At 56.3% G+C, this 20,989-nt stretch overlaps 1 protein-coding gene across 2 annotated transcripts in view; it reads right to left on the bottom strand.

The window, feature by feature from the left end:
• Positions 1–1,140: 1,140 nt before the first annotated feature.
• LPCAT1 (lysophosphatidylcholine acyltransferase 1) overlaps positions 1,141–20,989 on the bottom strand; it is a 46,445-nt gene continuing 26,596 nt past the window's right edge. For both annotated transcript variants that reach the window (XM_077879648.1, XM_077879649.1), the window contains exons 4-14: positions 19,144–19,256; positions 17,993–18,053; positions 17,615–17,673; positions 15,612–15,646; positions 14,512–14,566; positions 11,979–12,061; positions 8,836–8,961; positions 8,133–8,286; positions 6,296–6,394; positions 5,203–5,341; positions 1,141–3,325 (exon numbers count right to left, since the gene is read on the bottom strand). In XM_077879648.1, coding sequence (XP_077735774.1) covers positions 3,141–3,325; positions 5,203–5,341; positions 6,296–6,394; positions 8,133–8,286; positions 8,836–8,961; positions 11,979–12,061; positions 14,512–14,566; positions 15,612–15,646; positions 17,615–17,673; positions 17,993–18,053; positions 19,144–19,256 — 1,109 coding nt within the window. In that variant the 3' untranslated portion in view covers positions 1,141–3,140. The remainder of the gene's footprint in view (positions 3,326–5,202; positions 5,342–6,295; positions 6,395–8,132; positions 8,287–8,835; positions 8,962–11,978; positions 12,062–14,511; positions 14,567–15,611; positions 15,647–17,614; positions 17,674–17,992; positions 18,054–19,143; positions 19,257–20,989) is intronic.

The raw sequence follows: 20,989 nt of genomic DNA, 5'->3' as shown, positions 1-20,989 counted from the left end.
CGTACCTCATACCTCGTTACTGCACAGTGTGGCTGCAGTCCCCACACCGCCCCAAGCCCGTGGCGGCCGCCACCGCCTCCAGCCCCACTGGGAAGCAGGTCCAGCTCTGAATGTCCCTGCGACCCCTGCAGAGGCGATGTCCATTTAGGGCATCAAACAGCCAATACAAGCACAAAGCAAGAAGTAAAAAACCGCTGTGACGGTGGAACGTCCTTTGGGGGGCACCCTCCTCTCTGAGCGGCCGGCCAGGCCGTGCTCACAGGGCCTCTGCTCTCCCCGTGCTTCCCGACCAGCCAGTGGTGCTCCATCCTTGGAGGGAGCAGCTATGTCACTGCTTTGTTTCCTTTAGTTTGGGGGATTTTAATACTTCAACTCTATTTCTTCTAATTCTGGGCCTTTTACTGTCCTGTTGAGAGAAGTGCATGCAAGATCCTGTCTCATCTCTGCTTCACAAAGTGTGTTAAGGTGTTTGATAGAGAAATTCTAGAAATCAGCCCACCAGGCAGACAAACAGCCACACACGTCTGAGCTCCTTAATGTCAGCCACTGTCCTGATAATGCGGAACTGCTCTAGACCTTCCCTGAGATCAAGGAAGCCTTTTTTTTTTTTTAAGGAAGCCTTTTCTATAGAATTACAATTATTGTGTTTCCCAGACAAGCTGGACAAGTGCTGGAAACCGAATATATTTTTTTAAGATTTTATTTATTAATAAGAGACACAGAGAGAGGCAGAGACACAGGCAGAGGGAGAAGCAGGCTCCCTGTGGAGAGCCCGATGTGGGACTCGATCCCAGGACCTGGGATCATGACCTGTGCCAAAGGCAGACTCTGCTCAACCCGAGCCACCAGGGGCCCCCAAGAAACTCCATCCTGACTGGTTCTGTGTCACGGCCTAAGAGAGGTCTGCTGCGGTCTTCTTTCCTTTTCTTTTTGATTTTATTTGTATTTTATTTTATTATTTACTTTGTATATTTATATTTTTTAAGGCCCCAACATGCGGCTGAACTCATGACCCTGAGATCTCAAGATTGGAGCTGAGACCGAGTCAGGTGCTTACCCGATTGAACCTCCCAGACACGCTTGCTGTTGTCGTTCTAATAAAAAGCCACACGTAACAGAACATGCGTGTGAGACGGTAAGGTGTGTAAGACTATGTTTTATTCATTCCACTGAAAATCCAAAGCTGTTTCATGACGTGCAGCCTGGACCCTCAGTCCCCGTGGGGCCCTCCCGTCCCACCTCACACAAAGGGGACTGAACTCTAAGTCTATGTACATTCACAGTTCTGAGTGCCGCTGATGCTACGTCACGATGCAGAGAAGAGGGTCAGGAGGAACAAACATCCATTCCAAGTCTGCTTATCAGAGATTTTTTTTCCTGAAAATGCACAGCAGCATTTCATTCAAAAAGCCCTTCATCCACAGACACAGAGGGCGGGAGCCGTGTGCCCAGGACCCCTCCCTCAGAATATCTTAGTTTATTTACCTCCTTCATTGGTCACTTGTACGTTTTCTCTTTTAAATGAATCTTTCAAAAATGAATCTTTACGCATTCTGCAGTGAAGAGCCGATCACGGTGAGCTACAAGGCTGCGTCTGGGCTGCACGTCTGCCAACCCCGAGCCGAGAGGCCATTGGAATGGAGGCCATTGGAATGGAGGCCGGGGCTGGCCTTTACTACCGGCCATCAGCGGAGACGCACAGCAAGAACACCAGGAAGTCAGTAAACATTTTTTTCCCTGGACTTCTGCCCCTGGCGGTCACCTTTTATGGAGATGCCCAAGTATAAAATCAAATTCATTTCGAAATTCCCAGGAATTTCTTTCCCAAGCAAACCCGGAGGCCTTGCTTCAGGATGCATGAGAGACTGTGCTTGTTGTGCTTTAGCAGCAGACAGACCTCTAACCATGTGGCAAGGACGCACTGATGCAGGCTGAGCTCGGGCCAGGGGGCAACAGCACAGTGTCCCTTTCCTGGGCTCGGAGGCCTGGATGCCTTCCCGGATGCCAGGCGGGTGCCATGCTTGTGCTGGAGCGCGGGGAGGCCACAGGGCCGGCGGGGGTCCAGACACGTGGCCCCGGAGCCCTTTGCAGCCGTTCCCCGCTGTCTGCATGTGGGTCCGGGCTACCTGGTCCCGCGCCCCGCAGGTGCAGGTCAGAGAAGGGCTATGCCTGCCTCTCTGGGTGTCCGCCTCCTGGAGGCTCAGCACACCAGCCAGGGCCTCCCTGCTTCGAGCTCCTGCCTGACTTACCCACCTCACCTACACTCAGCGCTTCGGCTGGAGTTTGCGCTGCAGGGAAGGAGATCACGTCACGTTAAACAAATACCAAGCCGGTAACGTTTATAAAAGAGGGGGATTTGAAAAGGATTAATGAAGCAGAAAAGGCGCTCTGGGCCGGGTGCGTGTGGCGGACCCAGACGGAGGAATGTACCTGGTAGAGAGAGGCCGGGAAGAGATGTCGCTCAAAGCCCCAGACAGCCTCGGATTCTATCAAAAAAGGGCCTGTAAATAAATATCCTCTGGCCCTCAAAGGAAAGATGAAGTAGAAAAGAATTTTTTGTTTTTTTAAAAAAATGCTGAATGCTTCCTGGAGTATCTAAATGAAGTTTATAAAATACTCATGAGTTCCCACAAATATAGAAATGTTTAAAAATCAGACAGCGCTCTATCACGCCGTGACTCCACAGAGGTCAGCAGAGAATTTGTGCTGGAAATCAGAACACCCGTGACACATCTCAGTCTCACGCGTGTGTGGTGTGTGTGCGTGTGGAGGCTGGTCCACCGTGCGAGCCGCCGAGAGCAGACCCACAGAAGGGGACTCAGGGAAAGACCACGGGGGAAAGTGAGCCCAGGGCAGTGCAGGTGGCCCTGGCCCGAGCGCCATGGGAGGGACAGCCCCCACCCCCTGGCCATGCGGTGTGGGTGCAAGCGTCACCCCCCCTACACACACACACACTGGGCTCTCCACAAAGGAACAGAGTGAAATGACCCCGGGTGTTCAGGACTCGGCCTGAGGCCGGTGCATGCACAGCACACGCAGGAGCGAGGCCCAGGAGCGCCACAGCAAACAGGCTCGCAGCCCCGTGGAGGTGGGTGGCAGCAAGGCCACAGGGAGGCTGCGTCTCTCCCGCACCGCCTGTCCTAGTCCAGTTTCTTACGAAACGGTTTCCTTCCAATGTCCGAGTTTTCAGGGCTGAAGTCGGCACAGAAGCCGTTGGGGGTCGGGGCAGGCGGCGTCTGTGCGCAGGTGTCCGGGTGTGTCTGCTTGGGGTACAGATACTCCTCTGCGAAGTTGGGGAACGCTTCTGCAAACCTGCAGAAGTCAGCTGGAAAGACAGAGGCACCTGGGTCACCAGGGGGCAGATGTCTGGAATGTGGGGGCTCCTGTCCCTGGGCCTGTGTGGGGGACCCTGGATACCACCTGGACAGAGGGAAGGAGAGAGGAGAGGGGGAGGGGAGAAGGAAGAGAGAGGGATGGGAAGGGAGAGGTGGGGAGGAGGGGAGATGGGAAGGTGGCAGGGGGAGGGCAGAGAGGAGGGAGGGGAGGGGGGAGAGAAGAGGGCAGCAGGGAGGAGGGGGAGAGGAGAGGGGGAGGGGAGAAGGAGGGAGGAGGGGAGAGTGATGGGGAGGAGGAGGGGAAGGGAAGGAGAAGGGAGAGTGAGCCTGGAGGGGAGAGAGAGAAGGGGGAGGGGAGGAAGGGGGAGGGGAGAGCTAGCCTGGAGGGCTGATGGGAGGGTGGTAGGGGGAGGTGGAAGGGAGAGGAGGAGGGGGAAGGGGAGAGTGACTTGGGAGGGTGAGAGGAGAGGGAGGAGGGATGAGGAGAGGGGGAGAGAAGGATGGGAGGGTGAGAGGTGGGGGCGGGCGAGGGGAGGAGGAAGGAGTAGGGGGAGGGGACAGTGAGCTTGGAGAAGAGATAGGAGGGGGAAGGGAGAGGCGGAGGGGAGAGGGTGGCAGGGGACAGGGGCCACCCTCCTGTGTTCTCTCTTGTGCATAAACCACTCGGCGGCGCACAAAGCTGAGCCTTCTCAGCTATCCTTGTTTTGGGGAAATCTACGGAAAACAGGATTCTGAATTCAGTGGTGCACTCTGGGTACACATCATGTGGGAAGGAGATGCTGTTCATCAGGGGTCAAAGCCCCAGACAGCTTCGGATTCTGGTTTGGGGACGGGACAGAGTGTCCAGGTGGGGACCTGATGTCAGCCAGGCAGGTGCTGTCCAGGGATGCGCCCACGCTCTGGAGAGACCAGGTGTGCACACGGGAGGCAGGGCCACCCTCCGACTGGTCACAGGCCCTGAGTGGCTGCGAGCCCTGCATCTCCCAATGGCCCTGCGACCAGGTCCTGGGGTGGAGAGCGCCCTCCAAAAGCCCGGCAGCACCTATGGGCCGGGGTGCAGGAGGCCATGCTCCTCTGCGGTACACAGAGCAACCATGTGTGCAGCTGGTCCCTGCTCACCGTGAGCATCCCCGCCCTCCTGGACGCACAGTCTCCTCTGAGCGTGGGCGGACACACACACACACATACACTAAACCAACACACACACTCGTGTCTGACATTTGGATGCAATTTTAAAAATACATCCAAACAAGACATGAACAATGACCTTTCCTGAGCAAATGTCTACTGTTTTTTAGCGATAATACATTCATTTCCCGATGTGCCCGCTGGCTGGCCCGCCGAGGGGGTTGGCCGTCCTGGGATCCCACTGCCCCAACCCCCTCACCTCAGCCTGCAGGGGCTGCAGGTCCGAGTCCCTGAGCATCGGGGCTGTCCCACACTGCCTGGAGGTGAGGAGCCGCCCCCACCCTGCACCCCCAGGAGGACACACCCACGGAGGCCGGCCCTGGTGGGGCAGGTTTCACGTTTCCAGGGGCACCTGAATCATGGACCCCATGGAGTCCTGTCCAGCTGCAGCACACACTGCCCGCAGCCCCGGGGGACAGCGCTGAACCGGGGCTCCAAGGTCGGCTTGGGAACTGGCTTGACAAATTAATTCCCTGTTCAAATCAGGTTCAAAATCCCGTAACCTGTCCCTGCCCAGCCTGGGAAAGAATCTTCCTCCCGAGAACTTCATATTGTAGGAGACAACAGGGTGCCCTGGGGGTCATGGATGGCAGGGCTCCTGCTGGAGTCCCCGTGCCCATCTCCTGGGCACATCCCTGCTCACCGGGGCCCTCCATCCCCTTGCCCCAAGGCCACTCACCAAACGTGATCCTCCCTGTCCCCTCCTGGTCAATGGCCTGGAAGAGGCTGGTCACACTGAGCTCTGTCACCCCCAAGGCAGTCTTGAGGATGCTGGACAGGGTTCCCTCGTGGATGTAGCCGTCGTGTGACCCATACATCTGCAAGCAGAGGCCGGTGTCACCCCATGACCCCCTGGCTGTGCAGCCGTCCCCTCTCCTGCTCACAGGGTCCCGGGCGTCTGAGCATGCCCTGACCCCTCCGGTTTAGGACGGCCAGATCTCAGCTCACAAACCGACCCCTGAGGCCTACTGAAGTCTGAGCGCACACCCTGCTCTCCCACGGGAGGGGCTCCAGGCAGCAGAAGTGTGTCCCTACAACGTCAGGGAGGGAGCCCTTATCCTGGGCCTTGCCTGGCACATGGGGGTGCATCAATGAAACGATGAGCCACCACCTTGCTCGACCTTCAGGAGGTGGCTGACCCACTGACCCTCTTCCTAACAGCTTATGCTTAGGTTCTGGCAAGTGACTGAGTCACTGAAGAGTTGGTGAGTGCTGTTACCCTGTTATGTGGTGTGAGTCCACGTAAGGCACTGTGCACCAACAGGGGTTCCCATGGTTGCTATGGAGAGGGTCTGCTGGGGTCATACACAAGAAAAGGGAGATTCTCCAAGCAGTGAGAGAAAAGCAGCTGACTGGCTTATCCATCACGTTCTCATGAGCCCGGCCAATGTGAGTTGCACCTGCAGGAAGGACCCCTCCTGAGACCCTGACAAAACTGTGTTTCTAGGTGAATAGAGCCAGCCCGGCTCTATCCTAGCTGAAATGTCATAGTGAGGCCGGCCAGGTGAATCTGCAGGTGAGTGAGGGTCCTATTATGGGCACCCTGGACCTCACAACGACCCTACTCTGTGCCCTTGTGAGTGTGGATCTGAACTACAGGCAGAAAGTGGTCCAAGGAGGTTCTGGAGCATTTATACAAATGATAGCTGATAGAAGCTTGTGAGGAGATAGGCACAAGGGAAGTCTGACCATATGATAATGTCCGACAGGCCTGATGTGACCCCATGCCTCCTGGATCCTACAGATTAAACTCCTGTAAATGCCACACTTGCCTTGAACGCCAGCTGGATGGTATCCAGAGTCTGGGACGGCCGGCAGACAACAGACAGGGCGACCACATACTCCCGAGGGTCCATCTTGCCGTCTCCACCCTGGGAAAGAGACAAGCCCTCAGGGGACTGCTCAGCCCCACAGACGGCAATGGGAGCTGGCTTTTAACGCCAATCGCTGGGTGGCATCTGCCTCCATGAAATGAGTATCGTAAAAGAACACTTGTAACCAACTGGCTTATGCAAGGGGACCACGCCACACCCCTTTGTAGGCCATTACGACCAATTTTCAAAGTCAACGAGAGCAGCGCAGCACAACACTTCTCAAGAAAGTTCATGCCCCGCGAGGGTGGTCACCGGCTACGGCCTTACTTCAAGAAAACCCCTGGCAAACGGCAAGGTTCACATTGTGCTGAGAACCTAGTCGGCCTGTGGCAGAGCAGCGTGCTCAGCACGGAGGTGCGTCCTGAGCTCCCATGTGGTGGGCACGCACGCCCAGCCCACCGCACCCTCCCCGCGGCATCTCCTCAGGGGTGCTGGGGTTCGCCACGGGGCAGGCTGCTGCTTCCAGCGAGCCGGGCACCACAGTGAGCGGGACAAGCCAGGGGGCCGACTGGGAGACGGGGAGATTTCTGGCAAAGGGGGCGCCTGGGCATCGTCTGAGAGCAAGTGACAGGTGTCCCGCAGTTGTGCCTAGCCGGCCGTCGAGGTGTCCAGTGCACATGGTGGTTGGTCTCTGGAGGGAGGGTGAGCGCTGGGCAGGTGGGTTCTCATCAGGCCCCTGCACCTACGTGCTCCTGGCTCTGGGAGGGTGTGTGGCCTCGGGGTCCAAGGCTGTGTGTCTGAACGGGGAGTGTCTGCCTCATGTACTTAAAGTGGTAAACCGACCCTAACGACCCACGTGCGGCAGTGAGAGGTCTGGTGCCCGTGAGTACTGCCTGGTTATGCCCAGGCCATGCTCGCTGCTCCCCATCTCACACATGACACTTGTCAAAACACCTGTGTGAAGACACAGCGGCGCCAGGGCTCTGACAACAGGACCGTGCGGCCTAGACACAGGCTCAAGCAGCCTCTACAAAGGGCTTGTCTCCCGGTCAGCCCACCCGGTTTGAGCGGGAAGCACACGTGTCACTTGCGGAACACAAGATCCATGAGTCCACAAACGCACAGTCTCTAGTGTGTCTCAGTCACTTGGTTCTCCCTGGTTCTCCCACTCGCCAGACCACGACTACCCTGTTGCCACACACGACACGCCACACTGTCACAGGAAACATGAACATGCTATGTTCACGCACAACATTCATGTCTGACAGAGCCCTTTGAGCCGCAGCCTGCCAGGTGCACACAGGCGTCCACGCTGCTGCATGAACATCCAGGGAACGGCAGGTATGGCAGGTATGGCGCACAGTCTCCTGCCTCCCACGCCCCCCATAGGGCCGTCCATTTCCAGGCTGCCCAGGAGCAAACATGACCCCTTGTCCCGCCGTGGTGGGTGACCGATTCTAACGCATGGTTGGCGCTGCACGGGGAGAAGGCTGGTGGTGACCCTGCATGCCGACCGTCAGGAAAGAGGCCCCGGGTCAGGAATTCTGGATTTCACTGGTATCACTAGGCTCTTTAGTGATCCCATTTTAAAACCCTAAACTACAGCTACGTTTATTAGCAAATGTTAACTTAAATGTCAAATTTCTATGTGCATTTGAAAGCACGGGAGAAGGCACCCAAGAGACGAGGGGGGCGGGTTGGGGCTGTTTTCTGTCTCTCCTTCCCAAATCCCCAAACGATGCTTTTAATGAGAATATACACTGAAAAGCTGGAGGTTCTGCTGAGGAGGCCACACCTCATCAAACAGGGAGAACATGTCCTCCAGCGTGTCCGAGACAGGGACGCCCAGGTACTCCGCGAACTCTGGGAGGCCCATCCTTCCTCCCCTCTGCATTCTGGCGCTCTCGGAGTACTTATCCAGATCTTTCTCAAGTGTTTCTGGCTTTAACCTACACAAAAAGAGGAAAAGATATTTTTCATTAAAATTACAGAAGGCTAGAAACCGGGTACCTGCTGTTTTAAGACTCAAGTTACTTACATAACATAACAAGGAGCAAGTTCATTTTCAAAAAAAGGTGTTCTAATAATTTGAAGGCACGCCACGTACTTTGCCTGAGCACCTACACAGGAGGAACGCGCTGTGTGCCCCTTGGGCTGGACCGACCCCTGGGGTGGCACCTACAGAGACTGCAGTGCTGAGCACTGAGGGTCATGAGACAGAGAACTGTGGACTCAGGCTGATACTTGCAAAAGTCTCAGAAAAACCTAAGAACAAGCACTCTGATTGGCCAGATAGCCCCCACTGGCCCTCGGCACCCATTGCCATCTCCAGCTTGGTCACTGACAACTGCGGGGGTGGGGGCCCTGGGAGGGCCTGACGGAAGTTTCCAGAAGCTCCCTATTTTAGAAGCAGCATCTCAGCAGTGCTCTTCGGAATTCCCTGTTCCTGAGCAGACCATTGGACTGCGAGAGGCCCCAGGAAGAAGCCTGGAACTCACCCCAGTGCCCTCACCAGCCTGGCAAATTCTAGAAGGCAGGTATCTGCGGGGAGGCGGAGCTGTCCTTCTGCCAGGGCCAGCTGGCAGTCCTCAAATGTATAGTCGGTGACAGAGATGCCCAAGGCCCTGCAAAGAGAGGAGGGTACCAGGTCAGTGTCCCTGGGGCAGCAGAGCGAGGAGGACGGCTCAGGATAACCAGGGAACGGCGAGGCCCCCTCACCCAGCCCCGCCCCTCGGAGTCCTGACCTGGCCCACACAGTGGTGGCACCAGCCCACCTACCCGCCCACGTCCCATGGAGACCCCATGCATCTGGGGGTTACAGGGGCCGTGTGCATGGGGACATGCACTGTGGTCGGCAAACCCCACCCCCACTGCCACCTCCGGGGTCCACAAGGCTCATCTCAAGTCATGCTGTTGCTGATGTGTCTGCATGTTCATTCTGTGCCCCCCGTAAAACGCATTTTAGTTAAAGAGGAAGAAGAAATCACTATGAATACAGGGGTGTCCAAGACAGAGGATGGCTGGCGGCAAAGTGGGACAGCCCCAGGGTGTGGCCAGAGCTCCAGGAAGCAAGGTGGACCGGACAGCACCAAGGGAACCCAATATTTAAAACCTTTAAAACTGGATGAAAGCCCATGAATCTGGGACAGGGTCTGCAGAGGAGACCCTTTTCGAGCCGGCGTTCAGGGGCTTGTCAGGAGATGCAGCCTGTCCCTTCGGCTCCCGTGGGCACAGCAAGGCCACCCCATCCATTCCAGCAGAGACAGCACCAGGTGATGGTACAGGCCCGCGCCGCAGCCCGTGTTCTGGGACGTGAAGCCAGGGAAGGCCCCGTGGGACAGACACGCTGAGAACATTGGTGTAAACCTGACTCCAAACTTCCCCTGGGTCCCAACATGAGGAGGACGGGCTTCATCTCCCCAGGCTGCCTACAGACAGGAAAAGCCCCGTCCACTCCCACGTGTCCCTCCTGCGTGGCCCGTGCAGGACAGAATGACTGCCAGGGACCCGGAGAATGGCGGGGGAGGCGATGGGGGTGGAAGCAGGGGTGGGGTGGCCCTTGCCCCGGGTGCTTGCCCAGCACCCTCCCACAAGCCCATAGGCACCCTGCTGCACAGAAGCCCGGAACCACAGCCACTGGATGGTGAGGCCTCTGAATGCAGATGTGCAGAGGAAGGCGACGTTTCAGGTCCACTCTGGCACCAAACAGAAAGGCTTCCTAGTGGACCCCAAATCCCAGTGATGTGTAACCTGGGCTGCCCCAAGCTGGGCAGTTAGCTGAGCATTACAGAGGTTTGCAACCTGCGAGGATGTGAGGACGCAGCCTTGAGAACACCGCCTCACCGGGTGCCTCATCCACAAGCTCAACTTGTCCTATGGGGCCAGGGTGGCTTTCGTCAGGGTGGGCAGCGCCCTCGGATCCCACGGTCAGAGCTCAGCCGTGATGCAGAGCTGCATCACATTTCATGTAGAGTGACCTTCTTCTATTAAAGGAAACTCACATGTGACGGGCTGAGCACTGGCTGTTATACTACATGATGGACAACTGAATTTAAATTTAAAGAATGTAAAAAAAAAAAATAAGGAAACTTGGTAGAATTTGCCATATATTTCAAAGGAAGCCCTCTCCCCTCCCCACCCCCCATAACTGAAGGGAATTCCTTGTTGCCACGACGACATAGCATGCAAAGGTGGACAGGAAACAGGGGCTTCCGAGTCTGTCTCCCACAGCGATGACAATCCCCATGGCAAACATGGGCACAGTCGTGTGGGGACAGAGCGAGGCTGTCCCAGGAGTGCCCAGGGTTACCCCACAGGGAGGCGGGAGGAGGCGTGCTCAGGGGCGTGGGTGACACTCTCCGTGGGTCCAAGGACCCACGTCCACGGTTCTGGGCTCTCCTGTGGCTGCTGGGGCAGGGGCTGCCCAAGGATCTATCTGTTGTTTTCTGTTTGGGGTGTGATGCTTCTCCTCCACTAACAGGAAGTTCACAATATGTATGTTCTTAAATGTTATTAGCTAATTTATTTGACTGTGCACTAAAAAAACCCCTTACACCTAACCTGTTAAGCCCTTGATTCTGTGATTGTTCTGTATGGAAAGGTTGAACAAGGAGTCACTGAACACCTCGACTTCCCCAAAATTAGGAGTCAGCCACGTCCTGATGGCCGAGTGCGGGATGCCGAGGGCAAGCAGGTGCCCTAGGAGGTGGCAGTGACCCACTGGACTGTGTCCCTAGTGCCTCCTTGCCTAAGGGCCATGTGTGCACGGTGTGAACACCTTGCAGGCTTCTAACTGACGTACTGAGGTTATGGTTTTGCTTAGTTTGGTCTCCCAGAGGACACGAATGTGGGGGGTCTGATCCGCCATGGCCAGGGGATGGGGTCTGTGTCACATCTTGGTCATGTGAGCCCTGCCACAGCGCCTGGGAAAACCGCTCCGAAGCCACACGAGCTGCCCACAGGGGGTGCCTCAGAGCCACAGGGCTGCCCAGACCCCTCCCACCACAGCAGCCGCAGCCCCTGCTGCCTGGGAGCAGAAGACAGGAGAGAAGACGGGACACAGTGGGTGAGGGCACGGGCTGACATCACCGCATCCAAGACAGCCGACACACCACCCAAGTGCTCCCATGCTTGTCATGGAGTCGTGCCCATTATCTTAGAAGATCAGGTGTGTGGTTCCCACAGTGAACTGGAAAGAGGACAGAAACGCTAGCAAACACCACACAAGCACTCCAACAGGGTGAGGAAGATGAGCAAACGGTCCGCTAGCTGGATCCCATGGGTGGCCCGGCACAGCTGCCCCACCAGTGGCCCACGTCCCACACCGTGGTTACTGGTTCCTACCTACACGTGGGCGATGTATAAAGTGAAGCAGTGATGAAGCAGGTCCAGAAGTACGACCCAATAGAGACAGCGCATGCAGAGCGCGTGGCCACACACAATCCTGCCCACATGCTGTCAACACTTACTCATCACTTCCACAAAGCCCTGTTTCCTGAATGCTGGTGACTATGTTTTGTGTGATGCTAAGAAGGAACCAGCAGGTGCACAGGAGCCCTGAGTAACACTCGAGGGATCACAGAGGGTCGGGAGTCCCAGCAGATGCCTCTGACTCCCTTATGGCAAGACGAAGGGTACTCACTCTGCCATGACGCGCCGTACGTTGCTGGCGTACAACGCAGGGTCCTTCTTCTCCTCTTCCGAAGGGCTGTACACGGGGAGGAACTGAGAGTAGAGAAAGAGCTGCGTTACTTCCACATGTATTACCAGGCCCCATAGTGACAGCGACACGTCTGACACAATTAACAACTGTCAGAGCACTTTCCGTTAGAACCACCTTCGATGTCGCAGCACACATGCACACGCACATACACGTCCGTGTGTGACTAGAACCCACGATGCCCGGCGAGAATAACCACTCCCCTGACACAGAGCTCCTGCTGCAAGTGCATCGTATTTCCCACAGACGCTTACTCTTTGGATACTTCCCTTTCTAAAGGTCTCAGCCTGCATTGGGGATAATACATCACTTCCACATGACGGAAAGGCTGCTAGATGTGACACTCACTGCTGTGAGATCATAAGTTGTCCTGTGACCGTGTGTCTTTGCATGTGCGACACTTATGCAGCATTTTAAGTCCTGCAAGTCCCACACCCTGCTGCCAACTTGGCTGTGCAGACGAGGTAAAGACCGCTGAGCTTTCTCTCAGTACAGACACGTAATACACAGGCACACCCTGGAGCCGTATGAGTGCCCATCATGTGCTTTCACTCACCCACTACCCTATTCTGAACACTACGGAAACCACAGTGACGGTTTACTCTACCACCGGCACCTGTTGGCACAGCACATGCAAAGACGTTCCGAGTGACTTCAAAAAGTCAGGGTTTCTTTTCAACCCTTACAATGGGGAACGAGGCCCGAGATAGAGCAGTGCAGCCTGGAGGCGTCCTCCTCCTAAGCCCCACTGCACAACTGCTTCCTGGCTGCCCGCAGGTGAGCCACATGCAACATTGTGCGTGGACAGCCTGCCACCCTTGGACCCCGGCCAGGGACCTCTTGGCTCAGTGTGTTGTAATTAAGCAGCTTATGTTCTACTGAAGTGAAAAACCTGGAACCTGGCTGATGGCCAGGCTCATTTGTAAATTCAGTGCAACTCGGCAACTTTCATCGGAAGGTAGCGAATTGCCTCATTAAACGCTTTGTATGTTGTGTCTGGGCTCACTCTACTTTTCAGGTGCCGGACCAGCCAATGATTCCCTTTTTTAAGGAAAGAAACTCTATTCCTCGTCCACTTGGATAAAATGTACACGCTGCACGAATGTGGATGATCCAGCTGAGAGAATGGGTGTCCTGACTTTGACACGTCCAGGGGGCCAAGCTGGAGGCCGGTTATGTGATCTGACCACAGATTAAACAGAAAGTCAGGATGACAGATCTGCCATCCAATTTCAGCAGCACTGGTACCATGGAAAGATGCCAAAAACGAATTCACTGCATAGGTGCCAATTATAAATGCCTTTAAGCTACGCTGACCCTAATAAAAGAAAGGTTTAACTTCCCTGTAGATTTCTAAAAACCCATCTGAATCTTGCAAAATCACTCAAGACACGCATGCCTGGTGAAAAACCATGGGGAGGAACCTCTAAAGAGCAGAGGAGGAGAAAAGACTTCAAAGCAAGGCAGATGACCTATTGTATCTGCAGACACCAATGTGACATTGTACGACAGGTGCCTGCGGACAGCAGCGTGACACTGTGGAGGTCATGTGTGCAGATACCAACATGGCATCTCTATGGACACCAACTACCTAACGACGCACCTGCAGACACCAGTACCATATCATGTCTGCACAGATAACATTATGCTGCACTCATACAGTGCATCCTGGGGACAAGGCAACACCGCATCCTGCTTGGTGTAGACACCAGCACAATATCCTATAACGTGTCTGTGCAGACCCCAGGGAAGGCAGCCTAACACTGTGCTGCTCAGTCCATAACACACTAGGTCACATCATATCTACAGAGACCCCTATATGACCTGCATCACACTGAAACCCCCAGATGACCTGCATCACACTGAGACCCCTGATGACCTGCATCACACCGAGACCCCTGATGACCTGCATCACACTGAAACCCCCAGATGACCTGCATCACACTGAGACCCCGGATGACCTGCATCACACTGAAACCCCCAGATGACCTGCATCACACTGAGACCCCTGATGACCTGCATCACACTGAGACCCCTGATGACCTGCATCACACCGAGACCCCTGATGACCTGCATCACACCGAGACCCCTGATGACCTGCAATGACCTGCATCACACTGAGACCCCCAGTGACCTGCATCACACGGAGACCCCCAGTGACCTGCATCACACCAAGACCCCCGATGACCTGCATCACACTGAGACCCCCAGTGACCTGCATCACACCGAGACCCCCAGTGACCTGCATCACATCGACCCCCATATGACCTGCATCACATTGAGACCCCTGGATGACCTGCATCACACCGAGACCCCTGATGACCTGCATCACGAGACCCCATATGACCTGCATCACATCAAGACCCCAGTAGGACTCCGCAGCACGTGGCATCTATGCACTCACACCACACCCGCACACTCGGATAGGACACTGTAACGCTGCATCCATACAAACCTCAATTTCCACTCGGTTGTGAAACTGACACAGCGTGAGCCACAAAATTTTCAACCTTAAAAACGAAAAAAACCAAACAGATTTAAAACATTTAGATTAAAAGATTCTCAATGTCTTTAATTAAATGACTTCTAATTTGGGAGCCAACACTGCAGACGCCCTTCCCCTGCAGAGGGCACTACAGGCAGTTATTTCTCACGGGGATGCTGTGCCTCCCTCAACCTACAGCGGAACCCAACACCACAGTGACGAGGACAGGGCTACCTTTACCACATGGGGTTCTTCACTGTCCCTCCCCCGCTCCCACAGCCTTCCTCTGTCCTGTGGGTGCCCCTACTTCCTCATTGTATCCTCCACGCCGGAAACCTCACCCACGGGACACTGCCTGTGACCCAGCCGTCCCCAGTGATGCAGACTCAACAGACCCTAAGTCATGCCAACCCCAAGGCCGGCCCCAGCACTCCTGACCTCAGAACCAGCATCACCACCCTTCTATTTACAGAAGTTGGAGATAGGGTGCCACCTAGAGTCCCTGGTCCTTGGTCCATCGCTCCTCTCGGCCAGGGATAAATGCCTGCTTAACTGTATACTGAACACTGCTTAACTGTACCTGGCTTCTGCTCCGTGACAGCCACCCCGAGCCTAGCCACCATGCCCTACAGGCTCCAGCCTCCGCCACGCTAACACCACACCCACACATGCTGCCCTCAGGGCCCCTCCCCAGCATCCACTCCCTATGCCTGGCCCAGGGGCCTTGGGAAGGCCGTCCAGCCCCACCAGCCACCCTCTGCTGTGAACGCCAGGTGCCCGGAGCCCCCGAGCCATCCCCACAGCCCTTTCTCTCCCGGGAGCTGTGGCTGCGGATGTGACAGTGGTCACTGAGCTGGCAACAGCTCCAGGTCACCCTCCCACTGGAGCTGACGATAACTGACTTAGTCCTGGAATCCGGGAGCATGAGAACAGGCTGGGTTTGTACACACGGTTCTCAAAGGGGGTGGAACTTGACTATGGGAGGAATCAGTGTGTAGGGCAGTCACCCAAGTGGCCCCTGAGCTTTCCAGGAGGATGGGACACACAAGACAGCGCAGTGTATGACTTACGCCCCAGGTCCTTGCCATGTCCATGTGATAGTGTCCTGGGGACAGAAAAGGAGCAAAATGAGTCACAACCAGATGTGGGGCGTCCTTCCCTCCACAGCTGTGCCCACCCTCAGGCTGGCCCTGGACCTGGTCCACCTCCGACCCCAGACATGCCAGTACCACCCCAAGTCCACTGTGGGACAAGGAGGCAGGTGGGTGCCTGCTGCCTACAGGCCATCCAGACACACTCACCTCCTCCCTCTGCTCCAAGTCAGCAATTCTGGCACTGCCTGAGAAGGCACCCCAGGCCCATTTCCTGCCCCACCTCCACCCCCAACCCCATTCAAGGGGCCACTGGCAACTTCAGTCTACAACACAGGAGCCTGCTCAGTGCAGGCGTTGTGAGCAGTCCCGTGACACCAGCCCTGCTGTCAGCATCACTTGCACGTGAGGCTTGTCCCCACCCATATCCACCTGCACCCCTGGGGCTCTGGCCTCAACGCCTGGCCACAGATGCCCAGCAGATGAGCCCAGGCTCGGGAGGGGGCAGCAGGACCCCTGGAGGCCATGTGTGTGCCCCGAGCCCTGAGCGCAGGGGACGCTCCCGTTCGCAGTTCTGGCAGCTGCGCCAGCCCCCCAGGTGTGGACGCCAGAGGACACATGACCTGTTTCTGCCCTGAGCCGGTCCCCCGAGGGAGTTTCTTTCTTCTGTACCCACCTGCTCGCTTCCCACGGGCCCCTGGGAGCACCTCCCACCCGGCCCCACCCATTCCTCCTCCGCACAGGCCTGCACGCGGAGCCGTCAGTGGCAGTTCTTCCTGGAACGAGGCAGCCGACGGCCGCAACAGACCCGGGAAGAGAGCCCAGAGCAGCCGCTCTGCTTCTCTGACAATGAAGCTGAACGCTTCTGGAACCCACTAAGGGCAACTTGATTAAGGTAAGTTGAGGAGTCAAATTTAAAAAATGGAGAAGCTAGAATGCCACAGATGACAGACTCTCTCATCCCCAGACACTGGCTAACGAACGCACGTCTTCAGATGGACTTATGTGCTGAGAGGATAATTCCACCCGTCAGTTTGTGTGGCTACTGGTTCTGACTGACGTTCGTTTCCTGACTGTCCTGAGGGGTCTGCACCTGTAGGTACTGGGTCCGGTGTGTGGGCCCGGCCCAGAAACGGGGCCAGCCCCTCAGGACCACAGACGTCACACAGAATCTGCTGCGTCTATATGAGCAACTCCAGACCCACTGTGTGTGACCATGGAGCTTCTGTCTTGCCTTCACAGACACACTGTGACAGGGAGAAAACTCAGCGCAACGAGCAAATCCAACCCGTGTCCTGACCAAGGAACAGTGCGGTGCACCCAGTGCCCACGGACACGAGTGCCTGGACCAGTCTCGGCTGCGCAAGCCCAACACCCGTCAAGGTGCAAGGACATCCACCCCAGGTGGCTTCCAGCAGAAATGAGATGCAGCCGGCACCGAAGAGCACCCATGGGAGCTTGGTGTGGCCCCGAGGAAGGCGGCCGACCACGGCTGCTTCTACAGACACATATGCAGAGGCCACAGCAGGGCTCCGACCAAACCCCGCAGTGTCTTCATCCGGGCTTCCTGCCTCTCCCGCACGGGCGTCTGTCAAGATCGCCCAGGTGCTCGGGCCCCAAATGCCCTTCCCTACTTTGCTTGGTTACCACAGGTGAAGAGCCCTGCGCAGAGCAGGTGTACAGTGAAGGCACATTAAACACAGTCACCCAATACCTCTCACTGCCTCCAGCCTCAGACCCTCAACACTCTTGACATCTCCCAGGTAGATGGGTGGCTGAGGACACGGGGGACGTCTCGCGTCGACACGTCAGGACTGATCGGCCAGGAAGAAGGGCCGACGCTCCATGACCCATGATGATGGGACTTTGTGCACAAACACTGAGCTGTTCTGAACAGTGGGACTGACCAGAAGCTGCCCGCTGAAACAAGTGGAAATCCTCATGCCCAGGCAATTCGCAGAATCCCAGGAAAACACTCTTACCAGTTTATTTGGGTATCGTAAAACCACAGGCTGGACGGGAACCCCGGGGATGAAGGCGCCTGCACGGAAAGGGGCATCAGGTTATTTTAGGGCCACGGGTCATCCACTGGCAGTTCCCACACTAGCCCTAGGGCAGGACAAGCTTTCCTGCCATGCCCTCCAGGCCCAGGGTCACTGGGTACCCGGGAGGCTTCCTCACATGGATGCTGGCTGTACCATCTCAGGGAAACCACAGGCCCCGCCTGCCCCGCAGTAGACAGACCAGGACCATCTCTAGCCTGAGTGGCACTTGTGTGGGAATCCAGCCTTGCCACTGGAGCAATGGTCTCCACCGCTTGCTCATGGAGAAGAAACAAAGAATTTAAGAAAAGCACATACCAGGCTTGAAGGTAATTAGGCAGGTCCTGTTGGTACATGTTCCTTCTGGAAAAATCATCATCTTGGAATGAAAAGAAAAAAAAAAGTTAGCCTTAAACAAACGAAATCCTGAATAAGTCTATTTTCTGCACTGCTGACGTGCTTAAAATGCTTTAATGACATTCGATTGAAACAGTTACGGCGCCTGATGGAAGCATGAACGGATTTCCTCTCTAACTACAGGTTCTATCAAATTCTGGAAGCAACGCAAAGATGCAAACAGCACGCATCTCAGAGAGTGCAAGGGGTGCCCACGGCCCCACAAGGCCAGCCACAGCTGCATGGGCGCAGCATTAGCTCAGGGCAGCCACCACGGGGGCAGAGTGGAGGGGACAGTGGATGCCCCTCACTGAAGGCATCGGGACCAGGGCTAGAGCCTGGCACAGATGCGCCAGCAGCCAGAAACACCACCACAGGACCTGTGGAGAAATGCTCCCCTGGAACTTCCAAACTGCTCTGACTCACACTGACCTCCAGCAACATAATGTAAAATGAACATTCCCTCACGTGTTGGAAAATACAGCCCACGCTTTTGCTCCCAGCTGTGGGGCAGCAGCCAGGGTACTGTAGACGTCCCAGCTGCCAAGGGGCTGCCCACAGGCAGGGTGCCTGGGACTCAGGCCTTACACTGTCCCTGAACCAGAACGGATGGTCCATGGGTCTCCTCTTTTCAATGTTGCCTCAAAAGAAACAGAGCTGACGTTGGCTGAGGGGTCCTGGCAATCCCTCAGGAGCTAGACAGTCGTGGGCGATGCCCATCCAGGGCTCTCAGGAGCAAATGGCTACACTGTAGGCACTGGCATGCGATTCAGGTGGGACACTGTGCCAACCCCAAGGGCAGCTTAGCCAACTTCCGCCCGGGGAGAACTCGAGATACATAGGAGGATACTTTCCTCATCTCTTTCCATTTTAGAACTTTAGGGCCGGATGTACCTGACACTTAGTGTAATCCTGAATTCATGCTCATCATAGAATGAAGGAAAAGGACCCAGCCCTCAGGGAAGGAAAGCCAGCTCTGGCCCCATGGGTCCCTGCGGCCCGGCCCCCACCTCTAGGTCCCCACCACGGCTCCCGGCATCAGTCTGCTCAGAGTGCAAGCAGGACTGCATTACCTGTGGCCACTTCCCATTTGACTGTGCCCGCCTTCTGATCTGCTCCACGGTCTTCCTGCGGGAATCCTGGTCCGACCGCGACACAAACACTGGCCGTATGTACTTTATCAGCGCTGGAAAGGAAGGAGAGGCATTTGTGTGGGGCAGCAGGACGAGGGGCTGCCCCTGGCACAGGGCGGAGGGGAGCCCCCTGAGATGCTCCAAGGGCAGCACCGTCATGAAGGGCAGGTGGTGGGTCAGTGATCATCAAAGCTCCCTCCCACGACGGCACAAAGCCATGCGATCTGCAAGGCCTGAAGTACCAACATCGGTGCCCCTAGCCTGTAAACCAGGAGAGAGGGAAAAGAGTAAGGCTGACCCCGTGCCCCCTGTGCTGACAGAGGAAGGGTTGGGGGGTCAAATGCTCAGAGTCAGAGAGTTCAAGGTACGTGGCCTAAACCTCAGCAGCCTGTCCCGGGCAGCCTGTGTCCCCCAAAGACACCGGTGGATGGTCTGACCCCAGATACCCAGGACCATGACTTTATTTGGAAATATGGTGCTTGGAGGTGTGAGTGATTTAGGATGATGTGGTGGTGGACTAGGGAGGGCCTGACCATGTGCCCAGCATCCTCTCCGGGGGCGGGAGACAGGACACACATGCCGGGAGGAGGCCCCGGGATGACAGAGGCCGAGATTGCAGTGCTGTGCCCACAGCCTGGGGACACGTCCTCTCCAGGAGTTGGGGACCCGCCAGAGGCTGCGGTCGCCTGCACTGACTCCCTCTGAGCCTGCCCTGCTCACACCTCGATCCCAACGTCCGGCCCCAGCAGAGTGAGAGAATCAGCATCTGTGGTCTTCAGCCACCCAGGTCGCGGCCTTCAGTCACAGGCGCCCCAGGACACACACAGGACACACACGGCGGTAGTCCCAACCAGCACGGCACACATGCCACGCACGGCACATGGCACATGCCCCTGAGACCAAAGCTGATGGCAACAGCAGCCTGATTCTCTCGCAAGAGCATCTAAAGGTGGGAAAGTACTTCTTAGAGGAGAAACCCCAAACTGACACGACGACTGTCCTCTCCTGGGGAGGATGTGTGGGGGACCGAGACAGCCGGGCACATCCCTGCGGGGTCCAGGTTCAGCTCCAGGCTTCTCTTCTGAGTGTTTTTATCACTCATAAGGAATAATATGTCGTGACTTTTCTTTCTGGGAGGTCTTCCAAAAGGGAAAAGAAAATTCACTTAAAAGAACAGAACAAAATTCTATGCAGTCAGGTCCATGGGGGCTCATAAAATCTAAGCCGCATGTGGCCTCAGTGATGTTTTTTTCCCCAGCATGTGGAAACTTCTCTCCCTGTTCCCTCATTCCTCGCCAACTCCTCCTGACTCTGCTGTGATGATGCACGGCAGGGAAGGACGAGGGGGTCACCCGCAGGCCCCCCGCAGTGAAGCTGGCAGGCCCCATGTCTGCAGCAGCCCTGCCATCTTCTCAGGGCTGGGAGGGAAGGCTGGTGTCACAGAGCACAGTCGGGCTCACAGGTCCCTCTTCCGGTGACAATGGACGAGGATGGCTCTTCACGACGTCGGGATGAACCTGACACAGAAGCTGGGGGGAAGCTCCCCAGACTCCGAGGATGACAGGGCTTCGTCCTCTGCGTGAAATCTCAGACCCCACCTCCTCCGGGGGACCTCCAGGTGAACCCCACAGTGGAGACCCCAGAACTGAACAGCCCACTCTCGAGGACACAGGAGACATGGCTGTGTGTCTAGCGAGCCCGGTGCGAGGTTTGCAAAAAGGCCCGGGCTGCCCATCCCGCCAGAATGTGAGAAGGCCCTGTCCTCTCGTAGTCCATGCAGGTTCAT

The sequence above is a fragment of the Canis aureus genome, chromosome 31 (assembly GCF_053574225.1).
Source record: "Canis aureus isolate CA01 chromosome 31, VMU_Caureus_v.1.0, whole genome shotgun sequence".
In the NCBI taxonomy this organism is placed as follows: domain Eukaryota; kingdom Metazoa; phylum Chordata; class Mammalia; order Carnivora; family Canidae; genus Canis; species Canis aureus.
The sequence above is the reverse complement of the archived record's forward strand: the minus strand, read 5'-3'. Positions and strand labels throughout refer to the sequence as shown.